Here is a 19,420-nt window from a genome sequence, read left to right as displayed (position 1 = left end):
AAAAAAAAAAAAAGAAAATACTTCCTGCCTTCTTAGACAGATGAAATTAGGCATTATCAGCAAGATAAAAGTCTACTAAAGCAATTCACTAACAAATCAAGAAATAATGCTTCTAAAAATTATAAGAAAAAATTTCTCCTTTCAGAGAACTAGGTTAAATTCTGAATGCTTCATGTTTAAAAATTCCTGTTTAAAAATTCCTTAAAGTACAAATGTCCAAACAATATTTTTCTAAGTATGATCTGCAGATAAACATTCTTTAAAATCTTCATTATAGGCAATTATTTTCTGCTCTTCCAACTTGGATTTGAGGCCCAATTAACTTAAATTCCATATTCTTTTTTTTTTTTTTAGACAGAGTCTCACTCTGTGGCCCTGGGTAAAGTGCTATGACGTTACAGGTCACAGCAACCTCAAACTCTGGGGCTTAAGCGATTTTCTTGCCTCAGCATCCCAAGTAGCTGCAACTACAGGCACACGCCACAATGCCCAGCTATCCATCTTCTTGTATTTTAAGTGGGGACCAGAGGGGAAAGAAGTAGCCAGCTAGTAGAACAATGCAAAGAGCAGTTGTAATCAATTAAAATGAGCTTATAAATCAAATTTATTTAAAACATGGCCAAACATAGCCTCCAGCATACTAGATGATTTATAATCTATTTCCCCTATATAATATACATTGCAGTCTCATACTAACTTCTGTCAGTTCTGGAATACTAAAGAGCACAGAGAGGAAGTCTGGCTTTTAAGCTAATACACATTAAGATGCAGTGCTAGAATTTCTGTTGTGGAGAAAAAAAATGGCTGCAGCTTCAAGTGCCAATAGTCAATCCACTAAGTTCTGCCAATTCTTAGCAAGTAGTCTGAATTAAATGGCTGTTTGAAAATTTGAAAACTGAGATTTAAAAACTAGAATGAAATATAAGAAACTATTTATATTTTATATTAGCACAAGCAAGTTGTAATATTTTGGTTGAAAAGTACTTAAGACAAAAATACCAAACTTTCAAAAACAATCAGTTCAGCTGGGTGTGGTAGGTCACTCCTGTAATCTTAGCACTCTGGAAGGCTGAGGCAAGAGGACTGCTCAAGCTCAGAAGTTTGAGACTAGCCAGAACAAGAGCAAGAGCAAGACCCTGGCTTCACTAAAAATAGAAAAATTAGCCCAGCATTGCAGTGGGCACCTGTAGTCTCAGCCACTCCAGAGGTTGAGGCAAGAGGATCCCTTGAATCCAGGAATTTGAATTTGCTGTGAGCTATGCTGATGACAGGGCACTGTAGCCTAAGGAACAGACACTGGAGAAAAAAAAATCAGTTTAAATTTAGATTACCAAATTTAAAATAAATATTAAAATGAATTCATTTAGTTTTAATTCACTTCACTAATTCCAGAGATATGGGAAGTAAATACTTTTTTCTAGGTTTTGGGGTAGCACCTAGTTCCACTCCCTCAAAGGACTCTATCTTCCACCCCAGTATTTCCCATCTTAAATTATCAACACAAAGAGAAACACAGCTGATTTGTCTTGATAGAATCCTCCAGAATCCTTAGATCATTGAATAAGATATCATCCAGAGCTTCTTTAACTAATGAAATTCAGAATGAAGCCATCTTATTACCAAATTCTGCTCTTTGGTATAATGTTTGAGCAAGTTCTATCTGTTCTAAATTATAGGATCTTCTTTTAGAAGTGGAGAACACCCACAATATTCAAATATGGTTAATTTCAAAAACTTTGGTTAATCTGCCCATTGAGTCTTATTTAAGTATGTAAGATTCAAAAAAGTGGGGTGATCTATTTTTCAGGTATAGGCCCACACTTTCAAAAGAAAAAAAACATCAGATTACCCATTCGTTAGTCTCTCTTCTGTAATAAGACAATTCTACAAAAGTGATCCTCAAACTTGCTTAATTAGAACCGTTAGGAGCAACAGATTCTTCAGCTTTACAGACTTCATAATCAGAATCTGAATATCTTAACAAGTATCACATGGGTTCCCATGTCTGACTAAAGAAATCAGGAAAAAATACCCAAATATACAGCTAAAACAGTCAATACTATAAAATGCTAATGTTTAAAAAAGCTTTTAGAAAATATAGGCAAAATTTTTCTAAATCTGGATAAATGGTAGGTTTGCTCAGCATAAAACTTGGTCAAATAATCAAAGAGTAAAAACATTGATGAATGTGACCAAATAAAATCATGCTATCCATTGGTGTATATTTTATTTTTTCAAATGTGTGTGTTCCAAATTAAGAGGCAAACTGGTTATCCTCAATGAATCCCCCTCCCCCAAAAAAGCAAATTGGAAAATACTGGTCTTTTAGAACAAATTAAAGAGGTATCCATTCCCTTCCCTCCCACCCGCCACATCTCCACTTGACCTAATCTATGGAAAAGAGGTATTTACTAGGCCTACCATAGGGGAGCATCCAACAGTCACCAGAGTTTAGGACTGAAGTTCAAACTAATAATGCAAATGTTATTTAATTTTGCTTTCCTCCTTCCGAATACTACATCTTCTATGTACGTGTCCCCTATGGAGCCTGGTACTGGGCAAAAATTTGGATATTACTGCCTGGTGTCTCATCTTTAGAATGACTTCATACATGTGAAATAGCCTATAATGTTAGAAATATTTGCATAAAATACATTGATGAAATGCTAGTAAGTTCATTAGGTCATTGTAAATTGCTAACAAAAACTCTACCGTCTGGGCATGGTGGCTCACACCTATAATCCTAGCAATCCGGGAGGCCGAGGTGGGTGGATTGCCTGGGCTCACAGGTTCGAGACCAGCCTGAGCAAAAGCAAGATCCCATCTTTAAAAATAGCTGGGCATTGTATGCTATAGGTGCTACTATAGCATAGTAGCACCTATAATCCTAGCTACTTGGGAGGCTGAGGCAAAAAAATCACTTGAGTCTAAGAGTTTGAGGTTGCTGTGAGCAATGACGCCATGGCACTCTACCGAGAATGACAAAGTAAGACTCTAAGAAAAAAAGACAAAAAAACAACAAAAACAAAACTCTAGGCCCATGCTTTAAAGGGGCAAATAAAAATAGGCAATTTATAAAAAGAAAAAAGTGTAAGTGATTAAGCAGAGTATTACATTTTACCAACAAGTGTTAATATATATAAGTCAAAGGGAAATGTATCAATTTTGATCAAAAAAATTTACAAAAATGATATATCTCATTCTCATGTTGCACTATTCCTTGTACTATGGCAAAAATGCTACACTATGATTCACCTTTGCTGGGGTACATTGGGGTATATTCTTCTTCTTTTTTGCGGGGGGAGGTTCTTTAATAGTTGCTAAAAAGCTACTCCCTCTGGAAGAACCCTGAAGTAACTGGAGAAATTGGTAGCATGTTGTTTCAAGAGGCTGAAGAGTTATAAGGATATTACAAAAACCACAGTGGTGAAAAATAAAATTTACCATGGGTCAGCTGGATGCCATGAAAAATATCTGTTATCTCTTTATCTTCATTATGATCCTATAAATTTAAAGTAATATTCTCATTTTATAGATGAGGCAGATATGGTTCAAAAGAAGGTTGCCTATGCTCAAACATCTAGTAAATGGCAATGCTTTTTAAAATAAAATCTGACCCCCCAAACAAATGTTCCTTTTAGTATATATTAAGTTTTATCTTCACAGCAAAAACAAATAAAGTAATGGCTAATTGCAGATTCACCACTCAAAAATTAATTTATAGTCATTCAAACTAAGGCTTTTCTCACGTCTACTTCTTGTCTCCTTTGTTCTGCTTGGTCTTATCACAGCCATCTAAAGGTACAAAATCTTTCATATCTAAAATTTTAATGATTTATTAGCATTTCTAAGCAAACATGCCTATCTTTGTCAGAAATGAATCTTGCCTAAAGCAAAAAGAGATCTTCAGCACTCTTCTGGTTTTGTTTTGTTTTGTCTCCGTCTCACTTTATTGCTCTGGGTAGAGTGCTGTGGCATCATAGTTCACAGCAACCTTAAACTCTTGAGCTTGAGGGATCCTTTTTGCCTCGGCCTTCAAAGTAGCTGGGGCTACAGGAACCTGTCACAACCCCCAGCTACGTTTTGTTAGAGTTGGGGTCCTGCTCTAGCTCAGGCTGGTCTCAAACTCCTGAGCTCAAGCAATCCATTCGCCTTGGCCTCCCAGAGTGCTGGGATTACAGGCATGAGTCACTGGGCCCTGCACCAGCACTCTTCATAATCTCCATGAGTATGTAAATCTAGACTTAAATTTGGAATCATATCTGGTCTTTCTACTATTAGTTAATACCAGCCTTTAGTAGTAATGTCATGATTTCTACTACGTAGACTATGGAGAAAAACAGTAAACTAAGCCCCCATTCTTTTTTTTTTTTTCTAAGCCCCAATTCTAATAGCAGAACCACTCAACCTGTGCGACAGAAGTGAGTTATAAGGAAACAGTGACCAGACTTTCTAGGATCAACATTTTTAGCTCTGAGGGGACTCTTTTGTTGACCCCAATACCCCCCACAATTTTCACTTTCTTTTCCTTTGGCACAAACTCCAACTTTATTATTTTGGTTCATCATGAAGAGTTTCACAGCATCAGATATGTGTATATGGTAGTCTCCACTGCTACCGGCATCAGGATTCTGACTTGGGCTAGGACTTGCATTAAGTCTCAGCAACCATCCCAGGAACTCACTCCTCCCTCAATTTATCTGTAGTCTCTCTGCCATTGGCCTAATTTTTCTCCTTTGCCACCTGTGGTTCTGTTACCACATCTCCATTTTCTTCATGTCCCTTTTTGGGCTGCAGTCAAACTTTGGCAGCTTCCTTCTTTTTTTTTTGAGACTGAGTCTCACCATGTCACCCTCTGTAGAGAGCCTCAGCATCACAGCTCACAGCAACCTCACTTGGGCTTAAGTGATTCTCTTGCCTCAGCCTCCCAACCAGCTGGGACTACAGGTGCCCACCACAATGCCTGGCTATTTTTTGGTTGTAGTTGTTATTGTTGTTTGGCAGGCCCAGGCTGGGTTTGAACCAGCCAGCTCCAATATATGTGGCTGGCGCCCTAGCTGCTGAGCTACAGAAGCCAGGCCAGCTTCCTTCTTTTTGTCTCCCTTCTTCTTGGCCAGGTCAGAGGGCATGGTGACTAACCACAGGGGTAGGTTACTCTTCCTTCAGGGAGCCTCGCCCCGCCCTTGGCCTCTGCACAAGTATCACTTTCTATTCATTACTGTTACATGCTTAAAGTCACAATCTACTTGGGCCTCAGTTTTCTCCTCTGAAAATCTATGCAGTACAGCAATCCCCATCAAACTCCTGAAATTCATGACAGTAGGAAGCTATTATGAATATAGCTGAGAAACTTAAGGTCCTATGGATTCTCAGAAAAGTAAAATGAGAAACTAGTAAAAAATAAAACTAGTGGGGTGGCACCCGTGGCTCAAAGGAGTAGGGCGCTGGCCCTATATACCAGAGGTGGCAGGTTCAAACCCAGTCCCAGCCAAAAACTGCAAAAAATAAATAAATAAAATAAACTAGTGGCAGCACCTCAAGGAGAAGGGCGCCAGCCCCATATACCAGAAGTGGCAGGTTCAAACTCGGCCCCGGCCAAAAACTGCTAAAATAAATAAATAAATACATAACTAGTAAAACCCATATGATTCAGCAATTCTCTTCTGTGTATATAGTAGTCCTTCCCTTTTATCCACAGTTTTGCTTTCCATAATTTCAATTACCTGTGACCAACCACAGTTCACAAATAGGGTAGGATAGTACAGTACAATAAGACACTTTGAGAGAGGAGTCACATTCTTGTAACTTTTATTATAGTATACTGCTATAACTGTTTGTACTTCATTAAGTTACTGTTGTTAATCTCTTACTGTGCCTAACTTAAAAATTAAACTTTATCACAGGTAAGGAGGTATAGGAAAACACAAAGTATATATAAAGTTCACTACTTTCTGAGGTTTCAGGCACCCATTGGGAGTCTTGAAATGTATCCAAGACTACTGAGCATTCAAAGGAAATAAATCAGCACCTTACAGAGCTGAGCTCCTATGTTCATTGTAGCATTTTTCTCAACAGACAAGATGTGGGAAAAGCTAAGTCCATTGAGAAATGAAGAGACTATACTATATAAACAGGATGGACTATTACTCAACTGTAAGAAAGGAGAACCTACTATTCACCGCAACATGGATGAGTGTGGAAAAGTAAAATAAGCTAGGTCCAGAAATAAAATAAAAATACTGCATGTTCTCACTTACATGTGGAATCATTTTTTTAAAAAAGTCAAATACATAGAAACAGAGTACGATATAATTACAAGGGTGGGAATGGAAGAGAAAGGGAAGATGTAGGTCAGATGGTACAAATTTACAGTTATGTAGGATAAATAAGTCTACAGATCTACTGTATGCCACAGAACTACAATTAACACTACTGTATTGTAACTGGAAATTTGCTGAGAGATTTTAGATGCTCTTAACACACACAAAAAGGTAACAACATGAGATAATGGGCAAGCTGTTAATTTGTATGACTTTAGTCTTCATTTCATTGTGTATATGTGTATCAAAACATTTCACATACCTTAAATACCTACAAAAAATAGATCTTTCAGAGGTTATAGGTAAACCCATGCAAGCCCATAAACATATGTTTACCTTTACTAAAATAAAGCCAAGATGAAAATGGAAGTACAATGGGACCAGAGATTTGGGGTTTGTTTTGTTTATGCTTATCGCCAGTGACCATAACAGTACATGAAACAGGCTTGACACACAATAAATATTTCATGAATAATGAAGAAAATAATAGCATTTTACAAAAGCTAAGTTTGGAATAATGGATAACTACACAATTATTTTCCATTTACCTTTGTTTCCCAAGATGACCTCATAAGATGGTAAAATGTGGCTGAGAGTAGCAATCGTGATTTAAAGAAAAAGTAAGGAAAGAATTACTCCATTAATAATAAGGGACAAATTAAACATTTTTCTTCCTTCAGCACAAACTGAGTCAACTCAGTCATATTCTAAAAGTTGAACTGTAATGTTATTGAATTTATTAGTCAATGAGCACAACAAAAGGGACTTTACTATTGCCCAAGCCCTTCAGAAGAGGCTCTGCCCAACTTTTGGAATGATGGAGACTATGCGGTTTTTAAGCAAAATTCTCTTTACACCTCCTTTAGAGTTGAACCAAAAATACTTCAAAAATGATTCAGCACTCTGATTTTGCCAATATAGGCCAAAAAATGGAGAAAGCTTTTAGATCAGTATCTTGCTTGGTCCACAAAATTCTTGCTCATTTTAATCAATACCCTAAGATGTAATAAACAATTTAAGAGCCAATCCCTCCTCACTCATTGCAAAGTTCAAATCCTCTCTGAATTCAATTACGCTGGTGCTGCCATTTTTTTTTTAGTTGTTTGTGTTCAATCAACACAGAAACACTGTAAAAATCTGTTAGAAGATTTTTCTTGATTACTTTTAAGAGAAGAGTTGGGGCTAGGCATGATGTCTCAAACCTATAATCCTAGCAAGATGGGAGGATGCTTGACATGAGCAAAAATGAGACCCTGTCTCTACAAAAATAGAAAAAATGAGCCAGGCATGGTAGTGAACACTTTAGTTCCACCCACTCAGGAGGCTCAGGCAGGAGAATCCAGAAGTTTAAGGTTGTAGTAAGTTATAATAACATCACTGCACTCTAGCCAGGGTGACAAAGCCAGAAAAGGGGAGGGGGGTGGGAGAGAGAGAGACTGAGAGGGGAGAAGGGAGATGCTGTGTTTTTGTTTTGTTTTGGGGTGACAGAGTCTCATTTTGTTACCCTTGGTAGAGTGTCATGGCATCATAGCTCATAGCAACCTCAAACTCTTGGGCTCAAGTGATTCTCTTGCCTCAGCCTCCCACATAGCTGGGACTACAGGCACCCACAACAATGCCTGGCTAGATTTTAGAGATGAGGTTCTCATTTCTTGCTCAAGCTGGTCTCAAACTCCTGTGCTCAGGCAATCCACATATCTCTGCCTCCCACAGTGAGCAATCATGCCTGGCCCATTGTTTTAGTCGTTCAATGACTATTATTGCAGTATGGGTAATGATGTGCCCTTCCCATTTTGTCTTCAATTTAATGCAGGAGCTGTTTTTAAAGAAACAAAGCAGTAGAGCCCAGCAGAGATAAGACTCATGGAACTCATTAGCTGTATAACCACTGAACAACTTATCTAACTTTTCTTAGCCTCAGTTTTACCTGTTAAGTGGCAATAATACTATCCACTTTCATGTGGCTGCTGAAGGGATTAAATGCAGACTTAAATTGTACTAGCACTCTCTGATGAAGCCCTACTCCCACATCAGGTTTTATATATGTATGTATGTGAGATAGAGTCTCACTCTGTCGCCCTCAGTAGAGTGTCATGGCATCAAAGCCACAGCAACCTCAAACTACTAGGCTCAAGAGATCCCCTTGCTTTAGCCTCCTAAGTAGCTGGGACTACAAATGCCCCCCATAATGCCACAAGTTTTGGAAATGGGGTCTCACTCTTACTCAAGCTGGCCACATCAGATTTTAAATATCTATTGCATTAAGTCCCAGATTACCCAGCCTGCTGCCTTGGTACCTCCCTTGTGTCTTACAAATTCCCAAAATTCAGTAACTAAAAGGATACTCTTAACACATTCAGAAGCATTTAAGACCCTGCTCTACCATGTGCTCTAAATTGCTTTTGTCCATTCATTAAATATTCAGAATATTTTTCTGGTTAAATGAAGCACAGTGCCTGGCACTTAATTCAGAGGTAGCTGTAATATCCACAACATGATTTGACATGCATCTAACTTGACAGCTCTTGAATATTTGGGTCATTCTCTAGATCGATTGATTTAAGGAATAAAATTGCATCTGAAAGATAAATATTAAGGTTAGAATTGAATTAGAATAATAGTTTCCAGGCGGTGCTTGTAGCTCAGTGGGTAGGGCACTGGTCACATACACTGAGGCTGGCAGGTTCAAACCCAGCCTGGGCCAGCTAAAACAACAATGACAACTGCAACAAAAATAAAATAGTCAGACACTGTGGCGGGTGTCTGTAGTCCCAGCTACTTGGGAGGCTGAAGCAAGAGAATCACTTAAACCCAAGAGTTGGAAGTTGCTGTGAGCTGTGACACCACAGCACTCTACCCAGGGCAACAGCTTGAGACTCTGTCTCAAAAAAAGAAAAAAAAAGAATAATACTTTCTAATAGTGAAAGAAAAAAAACAAAAAAATGCTTCGTTCAATTCATATGAGTTTTTAATTAACCCAGGAAGAAAAAAGCAGTTATAAATCATGCTCTCCTATTTGAGAATCAGAAAATAAAAGAACATCTTAATCCTTTTTTCTATATTCCTGCTTCTCAACAGGATCTCCCCAGGCTTCCCTTAAAAGATCAGGAGGGGCTTGGTGCCTATGGCTCAAGTGGCTAAGACGCCAGCCACATACACCCAAGATGGTGGGTTCAAATCCAGCCCGGATCCGCCAAACAACAGTGATGGCTGCAACCAAAAAATAGCCAGGTGTTGTGGCGGGTGCCTGTGGTCCCAGCTACTTGGGAGGCAGAGGGAGGAGACTTGCTTGAGCCCAGGAGTTGGAGGTTGCTGTGAGCCGTGATGGCACAGCACTCTACCCAGGGGGACAGCTTGAGGCTCTGTCTCAAAAAAAAAAAAAAAAAAAAAAGATCAGGAGGTTGTTATTCTTTGGCATATAGGTTGCTCATGAAACCACCTAAATAAAGCATTGGCAATGATATGCATGAGAGAGGGGGAAAGGAGGAGAAAAGGAGGGAGAAAATGAGCTGTCAAAAATCAACAGTGCTTATTCTTTTGCAAGGAATGTATTAATATTATACAATAAACATGCTTCCCAAAAAAGCCAGTGTCAGAGTTAAAAAGCTTAAAAAGTTTTTAAAAATTACTTTTATTCTTTTTGGCGGGGGGCAGTTTTTGGCCAGGGTTGGGCTTGAACCCACCATCTCCGGTATATGGGGCTGGCACCCTACTCCTTGAGGCCAGGCGCCACCCCAATTACTTTTATTCTTACTCAAGTTCCCAAAGACATTTTGAAGATGAGACATTAACTCCTTCCCTGTCTTTACATTACATAATAAAATTTATCTATCCCTATATCTCATTATAAATTTTTAGTACTTTACTCCTTTCAAGGAGACACTCATTATATATATATACATATAGTAGAAGACATTTTAAATATTCAAACATTTAAATATTCACGCTCCTTAGAGTTTTTCAAAGTTCAAGTCACAAGGTATGAATAAAACTCTCAAGAATTTCCTCATGTCATTCATTGGTCTACATTTTTATTAGAAGAGTCATGAATCCACTGCCACAAAGAAGTATCTAATTGTATCCATTTAAGAAAGCTAGTTGAGATCTTACTTTAATTTACACTACTTTACTCCAACTTTTACAAAAACAGTTTTACCACTGAGTGGCAGCAACATTAAATGGAAAGGGCAGTAGTCATAGAAAAAAACGAGCTCATTAAGACAGATTCTACACAGAAGGTGCTACAGCCTACCGAGCCATGCTCAATCTAAACACCAAAATCTTTTTTTTTCATTTAGTTGGTTACTTCTTTTAATGTATTCAAAAATTATGCAGTCAAGTTTCCCACATTTGGGGAAATCGTAGGTGTCAGCACATCCGGAGTGCAACGGATAAGCCTCCCCCTAGGAAAACCACCTTTGTGATCACGGTATCTTCCCTGCCAGATAAGTATGAACTCCAAAATCTTGATTATAACCATCAAGATGGCTTAAGAGTTAATGCTGGCATTAGGCACCTGTAGTCCCAGCTACTAGGGAGGCTGAGGCAAGAGGATCATTTAAGCCCAAGAGTCTGAGGTTGCTGTGAGCTATGATGCCACTCTCCCCAGGGCCACAAAATGAGACTGTCTCAAAAAAAAAAAAAAAATGGCTCGGCACCCATAGCACAGTGGTTACGGCGTCAGCCACATACACCAAGGCTGGCGAGTTCAAGCCTGGACCGAGCCTGCTAAACAACGACAACTGCAACCAAAAATAGCCGGACCCTGTGGTGGGCACATGTAGTCCTAGCTACTTGGGAGGCTGAGGCAAGAGAATCACTTGAGTCCAGGAGTTGGAGGTTGCTTTGAGCTGTGACGCCACAGGTCTCTACCGAGGGCAACATAGTGAGACTGTCTCAAAACAAACAAACCAAACAAACAAAAAAAAAGAGTTAATGCTGTCGGTCCCTCAGTCATATTAGCCCAAAAATACTTGACAGCCACATGTGGCTAACCTTGGACTTTACACAGATTCTGTAATACAAAAAGACAAAAAAAGCTGTTGACAGTATGAACTGGAAATCTGAACTAGGCAGGCTCTTCTGATTTTTAAATGTTGGTAATCAATTAAAAATTTTCAGGATAATAATAAAAACACTAGAGACCAGGGAAAACTGACAACTACATACATTGTGAACCTAGGACAGAAAATAGTTACTAAAAAATTTGGTGACCTCTAGATAAAGTCTGGAGTTTAGTTATTATCAATGCTGGCTTTTTAGTTTTGACAAATGTACCATAATAATGTAAGGTGTTAGTAATGGGATTAAACAAATGAAGTCTACATGAGAACTCTCTGTACTACTTTTCGACTTTTCTTTAAATCTAAAATTATTCCAAAATAAATAGTTTAAAAAAAAAGAAAACCCAACAACACTGAATGGGCCATACTTGCCCCTCAAGTCTTCAGTTTGTAATCTCTAATCACTATGAACTCTAAACTATAAACACTACAAAATATATTAATACGTACCACACGCAAAAAAAACCCAACAATATATTTTCATGAATCAGGAAAAGCATAGCCAAATATGAAGGCAGCCACTGCCAAAAGAAGGATGAAGTGAGTAAAACCGCGGGCAAAACAATATAATAAATTTTGACAGGACTTTCATATATTCAGTGTAACATTCTCAGAGATATGGAAAAGTCTAAAAACAAGACCCAACTATATTCTTAATTCATGTAAGAACTTAAGAGGATGACTTACATTTATAAATGACATGAACAGTAGGTACTCGACGATCATGATCATGGGTCAAAATACCTGACAGAATATAATCGGGTATCCAAATTTAAAATACATCATAACATCTTAAGAAACTAAAAAGAGAAAGATTAATGGTAGTTGGACTGAGTGACCCATTAGAAGATGAACTAGAGGTTTACAAAAGGCATGATAAAGACATTCTTGGCTGAGAAACTGGATCTAGAAGAAACAGGAATAAATATGAAAGAGATAAGAATGCTCTGAAAAGAACAGGGAGTGATGGGAAACAGACGATGGGAGGTCAGATTAAAGAGGGCCTTGGAAGCTGAGCAGAGGAGTATAGTCTCGAAGTACGACTAGGGACAACTTAACATTCTTATAAAGGGGAGTGGTGTGAGAAAGTGGAGTATTAGGAAAACTAATTTGGTAATGTTCCTACTTATCTGGCAATGTTCCTGTGTGTATTTTGCATCCCTATAATTGTCTTAGCCAGGAGTCCTCAAACTACGGCCCGCAGGACACATGCAGCCCACCGGACACATGCAGCCCACCGAGGACATTTATCTGGCCTGCTGGGTGTTTTTGCCACCGCTGCCTGTCCTGCTTAGCAGCCAACTCTTCCTGGGGCTCGTAGTCCAGCCCTCCAACAGTCTGAGGGACAGTGAACTGGCCCCCTGTTTAAAAAGTTTGAGGACCCCTGGTCTTAGCTATCTAGATTCAAAGCCACAGTATCACCTTAAATTCCACTTCTAATCTCACCAGCTGCCAGTCCTGCCAATTGTACCTCAAGCATCAGTCATCAATCTTTACCCCCACCCCCTACTACCAAGACCTCGGTTCAAACCTTCTTTACCCTCTTCATTCCTTTTCTTCTCTTTCTAACCTTTCTACTGGTGACTAGCCACTATTAACAAAGACAGGTTCTTAAAGCATAGTTTATGATCATGACAAGCAGCTTTGCTGCTCCTCACTCTTAGCTAGCGCCCCCTACCTCCAGGCCTACAGTCTGTCACTTCCCAGTATCCCCATGCAAGAGACAAAAGCTGCAAACTCATATTCCCTGTTGCAATCTACCTGCCTCCTCTGCCTAGAATGCCTTTCTTCTAGCTCTATCTTTCAAATCCCTAGCTATCTTTCAGCCAGTATTTTTCATTTACAGTGGTTTTTACCTTTTTAAAAAGAATGGAAAAGAAAAAGACAAACCAAGTCACTCCCCTGTTTAAGCTCATCAGAGGCTCCTGACTGCCTACAAAATAAAGTTCAAACTCCTCTTTGACCTAACCCCTGTCTAACTCTTCATCTTCAACTCTGCCCACATACTGCTGGGTATTTACACTCTAAGAATACCACCACTGCCTATTACATCACAGTAATTTCTTTTCAATTTACTGATCCTGTTGCTATTTCTGTCTATAGCCGTTTCATATTCTTTTTTTTTTTTTTCTTTCTTTCTGGAGAGACGGGATCATCTTATTATGTCACCCAAGATGGCCTCAAATTTCTGGGCTCAAACAATTCTGCCTCAGCCTCCAAGTAGTTGGGATTACAGACACATACCACCATTCTGATTTATTTAATCTTTTAAGACTCAGTCATAATGAGGTCTTCCTTAACACTCTGTGTTAGGTTAATCATCATAACTTTGTGGTCCAGGACAGCTTGCAGGACTTTTTAGTTTAGTCAAATTACATTATACTATACTGTGTTTGGGTATGTACTCCCATTGCCACCCTCTCTCCAATAAAATATAAGCTACAACTGTCCTTTCTCTTATACAAAGTAACTTAATACATGCTCCTTTAACTGGCACTGACCTCTAATAGAGATAGGCAGTATTGTAAGTGCATACACCAACCAAATGCAGAGATCATGGTGTCACCCTGGGTAGAGTGCTGTGGCATCACAGCTCACAGCAACCTCAAACTCGGGCTCAAGTGATTCTCTTGCCTCAGCCTTGAGATGCCACTATCTGCCTACAAGGAGAATGTGTGTGTGTGTGTGGAGGGGGATCAACAATACCCAGAGAACAAGAAATAAAGCAGGCAGAACCCCCAAGGAATGGTGTGGAGTCCTCAAGGTAATCCCACACAAGGATTTTAAAAGACTGAAGGGAAGGTACCTGTGCTCAAAGACTCAAAACAAGGGAATATGCTAGGAACTGATATTTATCCTAGAAGACAAAGTTAAGGTCGGTCTTGAGGTAATATATTCTAACTGCGGCAATACACAGCACAATAAACCAAAGAACCCCAAAGGATGACTCCAAGGTATATATCACTGAAGAGGTCTGTTCCCACTCTCTGTTTCTTTCACACTCTTCTCTCTCCCATCCTGGAGCTGAATAAAAATGCATACAAACAACCTTGCTTTAATGAAAAAAAGAATAAAAAATAGCTTTAAACAACGTACCTTTGATTTTTTGTTCAGTGGCCTAAAAACAAACAAACAAACAAAAAACAATGTAAATATGAAACTGAAGGAAATGGACTGTTATGATAAAATGCTCATATATTATATAAACATATACACTTTCATTAAGTAAGGAATCTGTCATTTAGATGAACTGCATAGGAAAAGATGTGCAAAGAAAGCATGCTTTTCCCATAGATGTGCCCCATTGTCCTTGACATTATGTTTATTAATAAAAAATAATGAATTTTTTTAGGTACAAAGCATAGAAGTCATCATCTCATGATATAATTTTTAAAACAGGAGCTGCACTTTTCTCATCATCTCATAAAAATGATTTTCATATATAACTGTCACCTTTACATTTAATAGATTCAGTAAGGTTTATTTAAATGGCTTCCAAAATAGTTATAAATGATAAAAGATGAATTAAGTTTTCTGTAAGAAAAGCTATATATAATCATTTGGGCCAAATTAGTAGTAAATTTAGCTTGAGGAGGTTAGACTGCTATTACAGTCACACATAGTCAACTTTAAAGTATTTCTGACAATTCATTAAATTAAACTCACAGGGTGGTGCCTATGGGTCAGTGGGTAGAACACCGGCCACATATACTGAGGGTGGTGGGTTCAAACCAAGCCCCAGCCACAAAAAAAATTAGCTGGGCACGGTGGCACGTGCCTGTAGCTCCAGCTACTTGGGAGGCTGAGGCAAGAGAATCGCCTAAGCCCAGGAGCTGGAGGTTGCTGTGAGCTGGGTGATGCCACGGCACTCTACCAATGATGATAAAGTGAGACTCTGTCTCTACCAAAAAAAAAAATTAAACTCACATAAACTCTTTTTCACTGCTTTCTAATGTCGCTTCTTTCTCTCCATGTTTTCTGAGACAACGGCAGAGAAGGGCTTGAACACAGCAGAGTTGCCTCAAGGCGGCTAGTTGAAATTTACAGGGGCCTCAAAAACAACTACAGAGGACCCAAGCAAAAATAAATTTTTTTGATCAAGCTCAAGTGTATGGTTTTCTTTTCTTTTCTTTTTTGAGATGGGGCCTCACTTTGTCACCTTTGATAGAGTGCTGTGGCATCATAGCTCACAGCAAACTCAAATTCTTGGGCTCAAGTGATCTTCTTGCCTCAGTTTTTGATTTTTTAGTAGAGACAGGATTTCATTTTTGCTCAGGCTAGTCTTGGACCCATGAGCTCAAACGATCCACTTGCTTCAGTCTCCCAGAGTGCTAGGATTACAAGTGTGAGCTACACGCCCAGCTAAAAGCAAGTGTATTATGAGTCCTGAAAATAAAAGACACAATAGGGCAGTGCCCATAGCTCACTGCAAAGAGCGCCAGCTACATACACCCAGGCTGTGGGTTCAAACCCAGCCTGGGCCAGCTAAATAGCAATGACAACTGTAATAAAAAAATAGCCGGGCATTGTGGCAGGCACATGTAGTCCCACCTACTTGGAAGGCTAAGGCAAGAAAATCACTTAAGCCCAAGAGTTTGAAGTTGCCATGTGCTGTAACACCAAAGCACTCTACCCAGGGAGACGTGGTGAGACTGTCTCACCAAAAAAAAAAAAAAACAATAATAGGGAAGTGAGGAAAGACTGAATAGCCAGAAATTATTTCTAAATGAAGATAAAGCTTTTGTTAACTGGCAAGAGACATGATAATTCATTTTGCTTAGCTATATTATATTAAAATACCATTTTAAATTATATCATTGTAGAATATATGATAAAAACTATAGTAATTTCCCTAATATTGAAGCCACAAACACTAATCTTTTCCTGGAAAGCCAGAGAGTCAATCTAGGCTTTGAAGTACTTTAGCAAGTTTTAGAGCAGTAGTGATATACAAAATAATGGAGGCCCATCTTCTACTCTATGGATCAAAATCTAAAGAAAAAAAAAATGATGGAAGGACAATGCCAAAAGACCAGCCAACTAGCCTGACATTTAATTTATTTCTGAGAAATCATTTAAAAAATCTGATAGTAGAAAAACAAGTCTTATTAGAGAGAGTTAGCATATGAACACTTTTAAATATTAGAAATATCATGTTAAATAACACACATGATTTTCTGAAGCCAAAGAATTAGTACAAAAATTACTTTGCATGTTTAAAACTGGTTTTATTTTTTAAACTCTTTTTGGTCCCTTTCACAGTTTACTTCCAAAAAAAGGTAAGTTTTCATACATAGACACTATGACCACATTATTAAAACTCAAGGTACACAATGTTGCTCTTCTGGGCCTTAGACATAAAGAGTATCTGCTATGCAACTCCTTTGGAAAAACAACTCCATTTTGCTTCAGAACAATGGTCAAGCTTATGCAGGATTCTGTCATCTACAAAGAATTGGACCAATAAGACTCCTCAAGGTTTGTCTGCCCCTCAGAACGTTGGCCTAATATAGTGAAGGAATATAAATAATAGAAACCAAGAGCTCCTAACTGATTAGAAGGAAATGAAATTGATAGAGTTTCACTTCTTTAAAGTAAGTTTCTGTGTTGTGGTCTGCTGACCTAGTACATTACTCAAATTATTAAAAAGAGAATTTTCCAAGTGGGGTCAGTGATTTTAAGAGTTACTGTGCTGTCCAAAACAGTAGCCACTAGCCACATTCAGCTACTGACTAGCTAAAACTGAGATGTGCAAATACATATTTAGTATTTTTAACAGAAGGAAAAATGTCTCTTTAATGTTTTACACTGATTACATACTAAATAGTAATATTCTGACAATTTTAGACTACATAAAATATTAACCTCAACTGTTTCTTTTCACTTTTAAATGACTTTGTCATTTAAACCCTCTGGGTCTCAGTTTCCTACTCCCTCAAATGGAGAAAGTAATTGTCCCGTTCACATTTCAGGGCTATTATGAGGATCAAATAACAAAATATGAAAGACTTCTTTTGGAAAAACTGCACAACAATGTTCAAATCTGAGGTATCACTGTAGATCCTCTTACGTATGAGAATTAAGATTATAGAAACAAAATAATCTCCATTTTTAACATTTTTTTTCTTTAAAACAATCTGAGCTATGATTCCACAAGCAGTTATCGTTCCTTCAGTTCATTAAGAAAGATACTAGACCAGTGGCAGAACATTACATGCTGGGCGCTTCGTTTCTACCAGGCTCTTTACGGCTTGTTCCAGCTCCAAGATCCTGAAGTCTACCTACTTCAGTGGTCTGAGACCTCAGGGTCCAAAGTCAAGACTACCTGTCTAACTTTGAATTCTGGCTCTATCACTGTGTGACTGTGGTCAAATCTGTTAACCTCTCTAAAACTTAGTTTCCTCATATATAAAACTGGGATAGAAACACCCACCTCAAAGACTTGAGATTAAGGGATTTAACTTACATATAAAGCACTTAGGACAGTGCCTAGGATATAAAAAGTATTAGTTGCTGCGGCAGCTATCAACAGCCCCACCTAGTCATGCTTTGGCTCCGTTCTTTGGAAATGACTCTACATTCATTTACCAGTTCTCAAGTCTCGCTTTTCTTTTTCTGACCATTTGCAATGCCTTAACTGTGCCAGGTATTATGTCCTAACATTAGAAATAAAGGATTAATCTAGTTCAATTTTCTTACTTTAAATGAAGATAATTAGTGCTCAGAGAGCATTCCCATGATTTAGCAAGCAACCCTCAAAATCTAGAACCCAGATCTACTGAATGATATTTTTTTTAAATGAAGAAAAGAGAGGAGAGTAAGGTAAAATCAGGGACAAGACTATATATAAGAGAAGACCTAACCACCCTAGATGAGCACTTATCTCCAGGCCTGGTCATGTTACCATTGAAGTTTCTAAGAAAATTTACTAATTAGACTGCCTGATATGATCCCCAAAAGGGCAATGAAGGTGAAAGTTTTTTACAACCTGGGTTTCACTTAAATTTAAGTTTAGTACATGTAAGTCAATAAAGCTACAAAAATCCCTTCAGCTCTTAAAACAATAACAAAAAAGCTCCTGAATGTTGAAACATTCTCAATGAAGAAAACTCTCAATTTGTGGGAGTGTTTCCTCTCAAACCCTCAACCATTATATGCTTTCTCAAAACTATAATTACATGCTTAAAGTAAAGGTTATACTAAATTATCCCTCTATAATTAATCTATTTCTCAATCGCCTTTTTCCTTCCTATTACATTTCCATTAAGATCTCGTTAAGAAATGTCTTTTAAAAACAGAATCTGGAGAGAAATCCATGATAGCCTATTGCTATTATTGTTGTTCCCTTTTTAGTAAAGTATGGAAACATCCCCATGAGCTATCAAATTGTTTTCCACACCTGAGAATCAGAAACTAACAGCCCTCATTCCTAGATACTAAACAGAGTCTCACTTTCTTGCCCTCGGTAGAGTGCTGTGGCATCATAGCTCACAGCAAACTCAAACTCCTGAGCTCAAGAGATTCTCTTGCCTCAGCCTCCCAAGTGGCTGGAACTATAGGCTATAAAAAAACTTTTCAAAAAAATGATAAGCAAAAGTAATTTGGTCACTGATCACCGTATTAATCAGAGACATAACAGGGCCAGAAATATAAGTCACCTAATTTTTATGTAAAATTTCTATAAGAAAGAGTCTAAATATTTAAATTTGCATTTAAATGATAAAATAAGAAAAACTTTCCATAGTAAAAATATTAGAGAGAGTCTAGTTGTATTATTTGTTTATTTAAAATAGAAAATAACTGATGGTATGAATTTAAATGCTTTTAAAAGACCACAATGGGGGCAGCAGCTGTGGCTCAAAGGAAAAGGGTGCCAGCCCCATATGTCAGAGGTGGTGGGTTCAAATCCAGCCCTGGCCAAAAACTGTAAAAACAAAAACCAACTTAAAAGACCACAATGGTGGCTCGGCACCTGTGGCTCAAGCGGCTAAGGCACCAGCCACATACACCTAAGGTGGCGGGTTCGAATCCCCAGCC

At 38.3% G+C, this 19,420-nt stretch overlaps 1 protein-coding gene and 1 pseudogene across 9 annotated transcripts in view; both read right to left on the bottom strand.

Annotated features, from left to right (window-relative positions):
* Positions 1 to 19,420, bottom strand: part of TNRC6A (trinucleotide repeat containing 6A) — a 133,727-nt gene that overhangs the window by 62,515 nt on the left and 51,792 nt on the right. For 6 of the 9 annotated variants that reach the window (XR_002774782.1, XM_023516754.1, XM_023516748.1 and 3 more), the window contains exons 2-3: positions 14,480 to 14,501; positions 12,071 to 12,127 (exon numbers count right to left, since the gene is read on the bottom strand). The exons of 1 other annotated variant lie outside the window; for it this stretch is intronic. Coding sequence is in view for 7 of the 8 variants with exons in the window: in XM_023516754.1 (XP_023372522.1) it covers positions 12,071 to 12,127; positions 14,480 to 14,501 (79 nt within the window). In the remaining variant the exon portion in view is untranslated. The remainder of the gene's footprint in view (positions 1 to 12,070; positions 12,128 to 14,479; positions 14,502 to 19,420) is intronic. 2 more of the 9 variants (XM_012808906.2, XM_012808905.2) reach the window with 1 other exon arrangement.
* On the bottom strand, positions 10,637 to 10,773 carry LOC111727193 (annotated as a pseudogene).

The sequence above is a fragment of the Otolemur garnettii genome, unplaced genomic scaffold, assembly GCF_000181295.1.
Source record: "Otolemur garnettii isolate 467f Iridium unplaced genomic scaffold, OtoGar3 scaffold00096, whole genome shotgun sequence".
NCBI classification, from domain to species: Eukaryota; Metazoa; Chordata; class Mammalia; order Primates; family Galagidae; genus Otolemur; species Otolemur garnettii.
The sequence above is the reverse complement of the archived record's forward strand: the minus strand, read 5'-3'. Positions and strand labels throughout refer to the sequence as shown.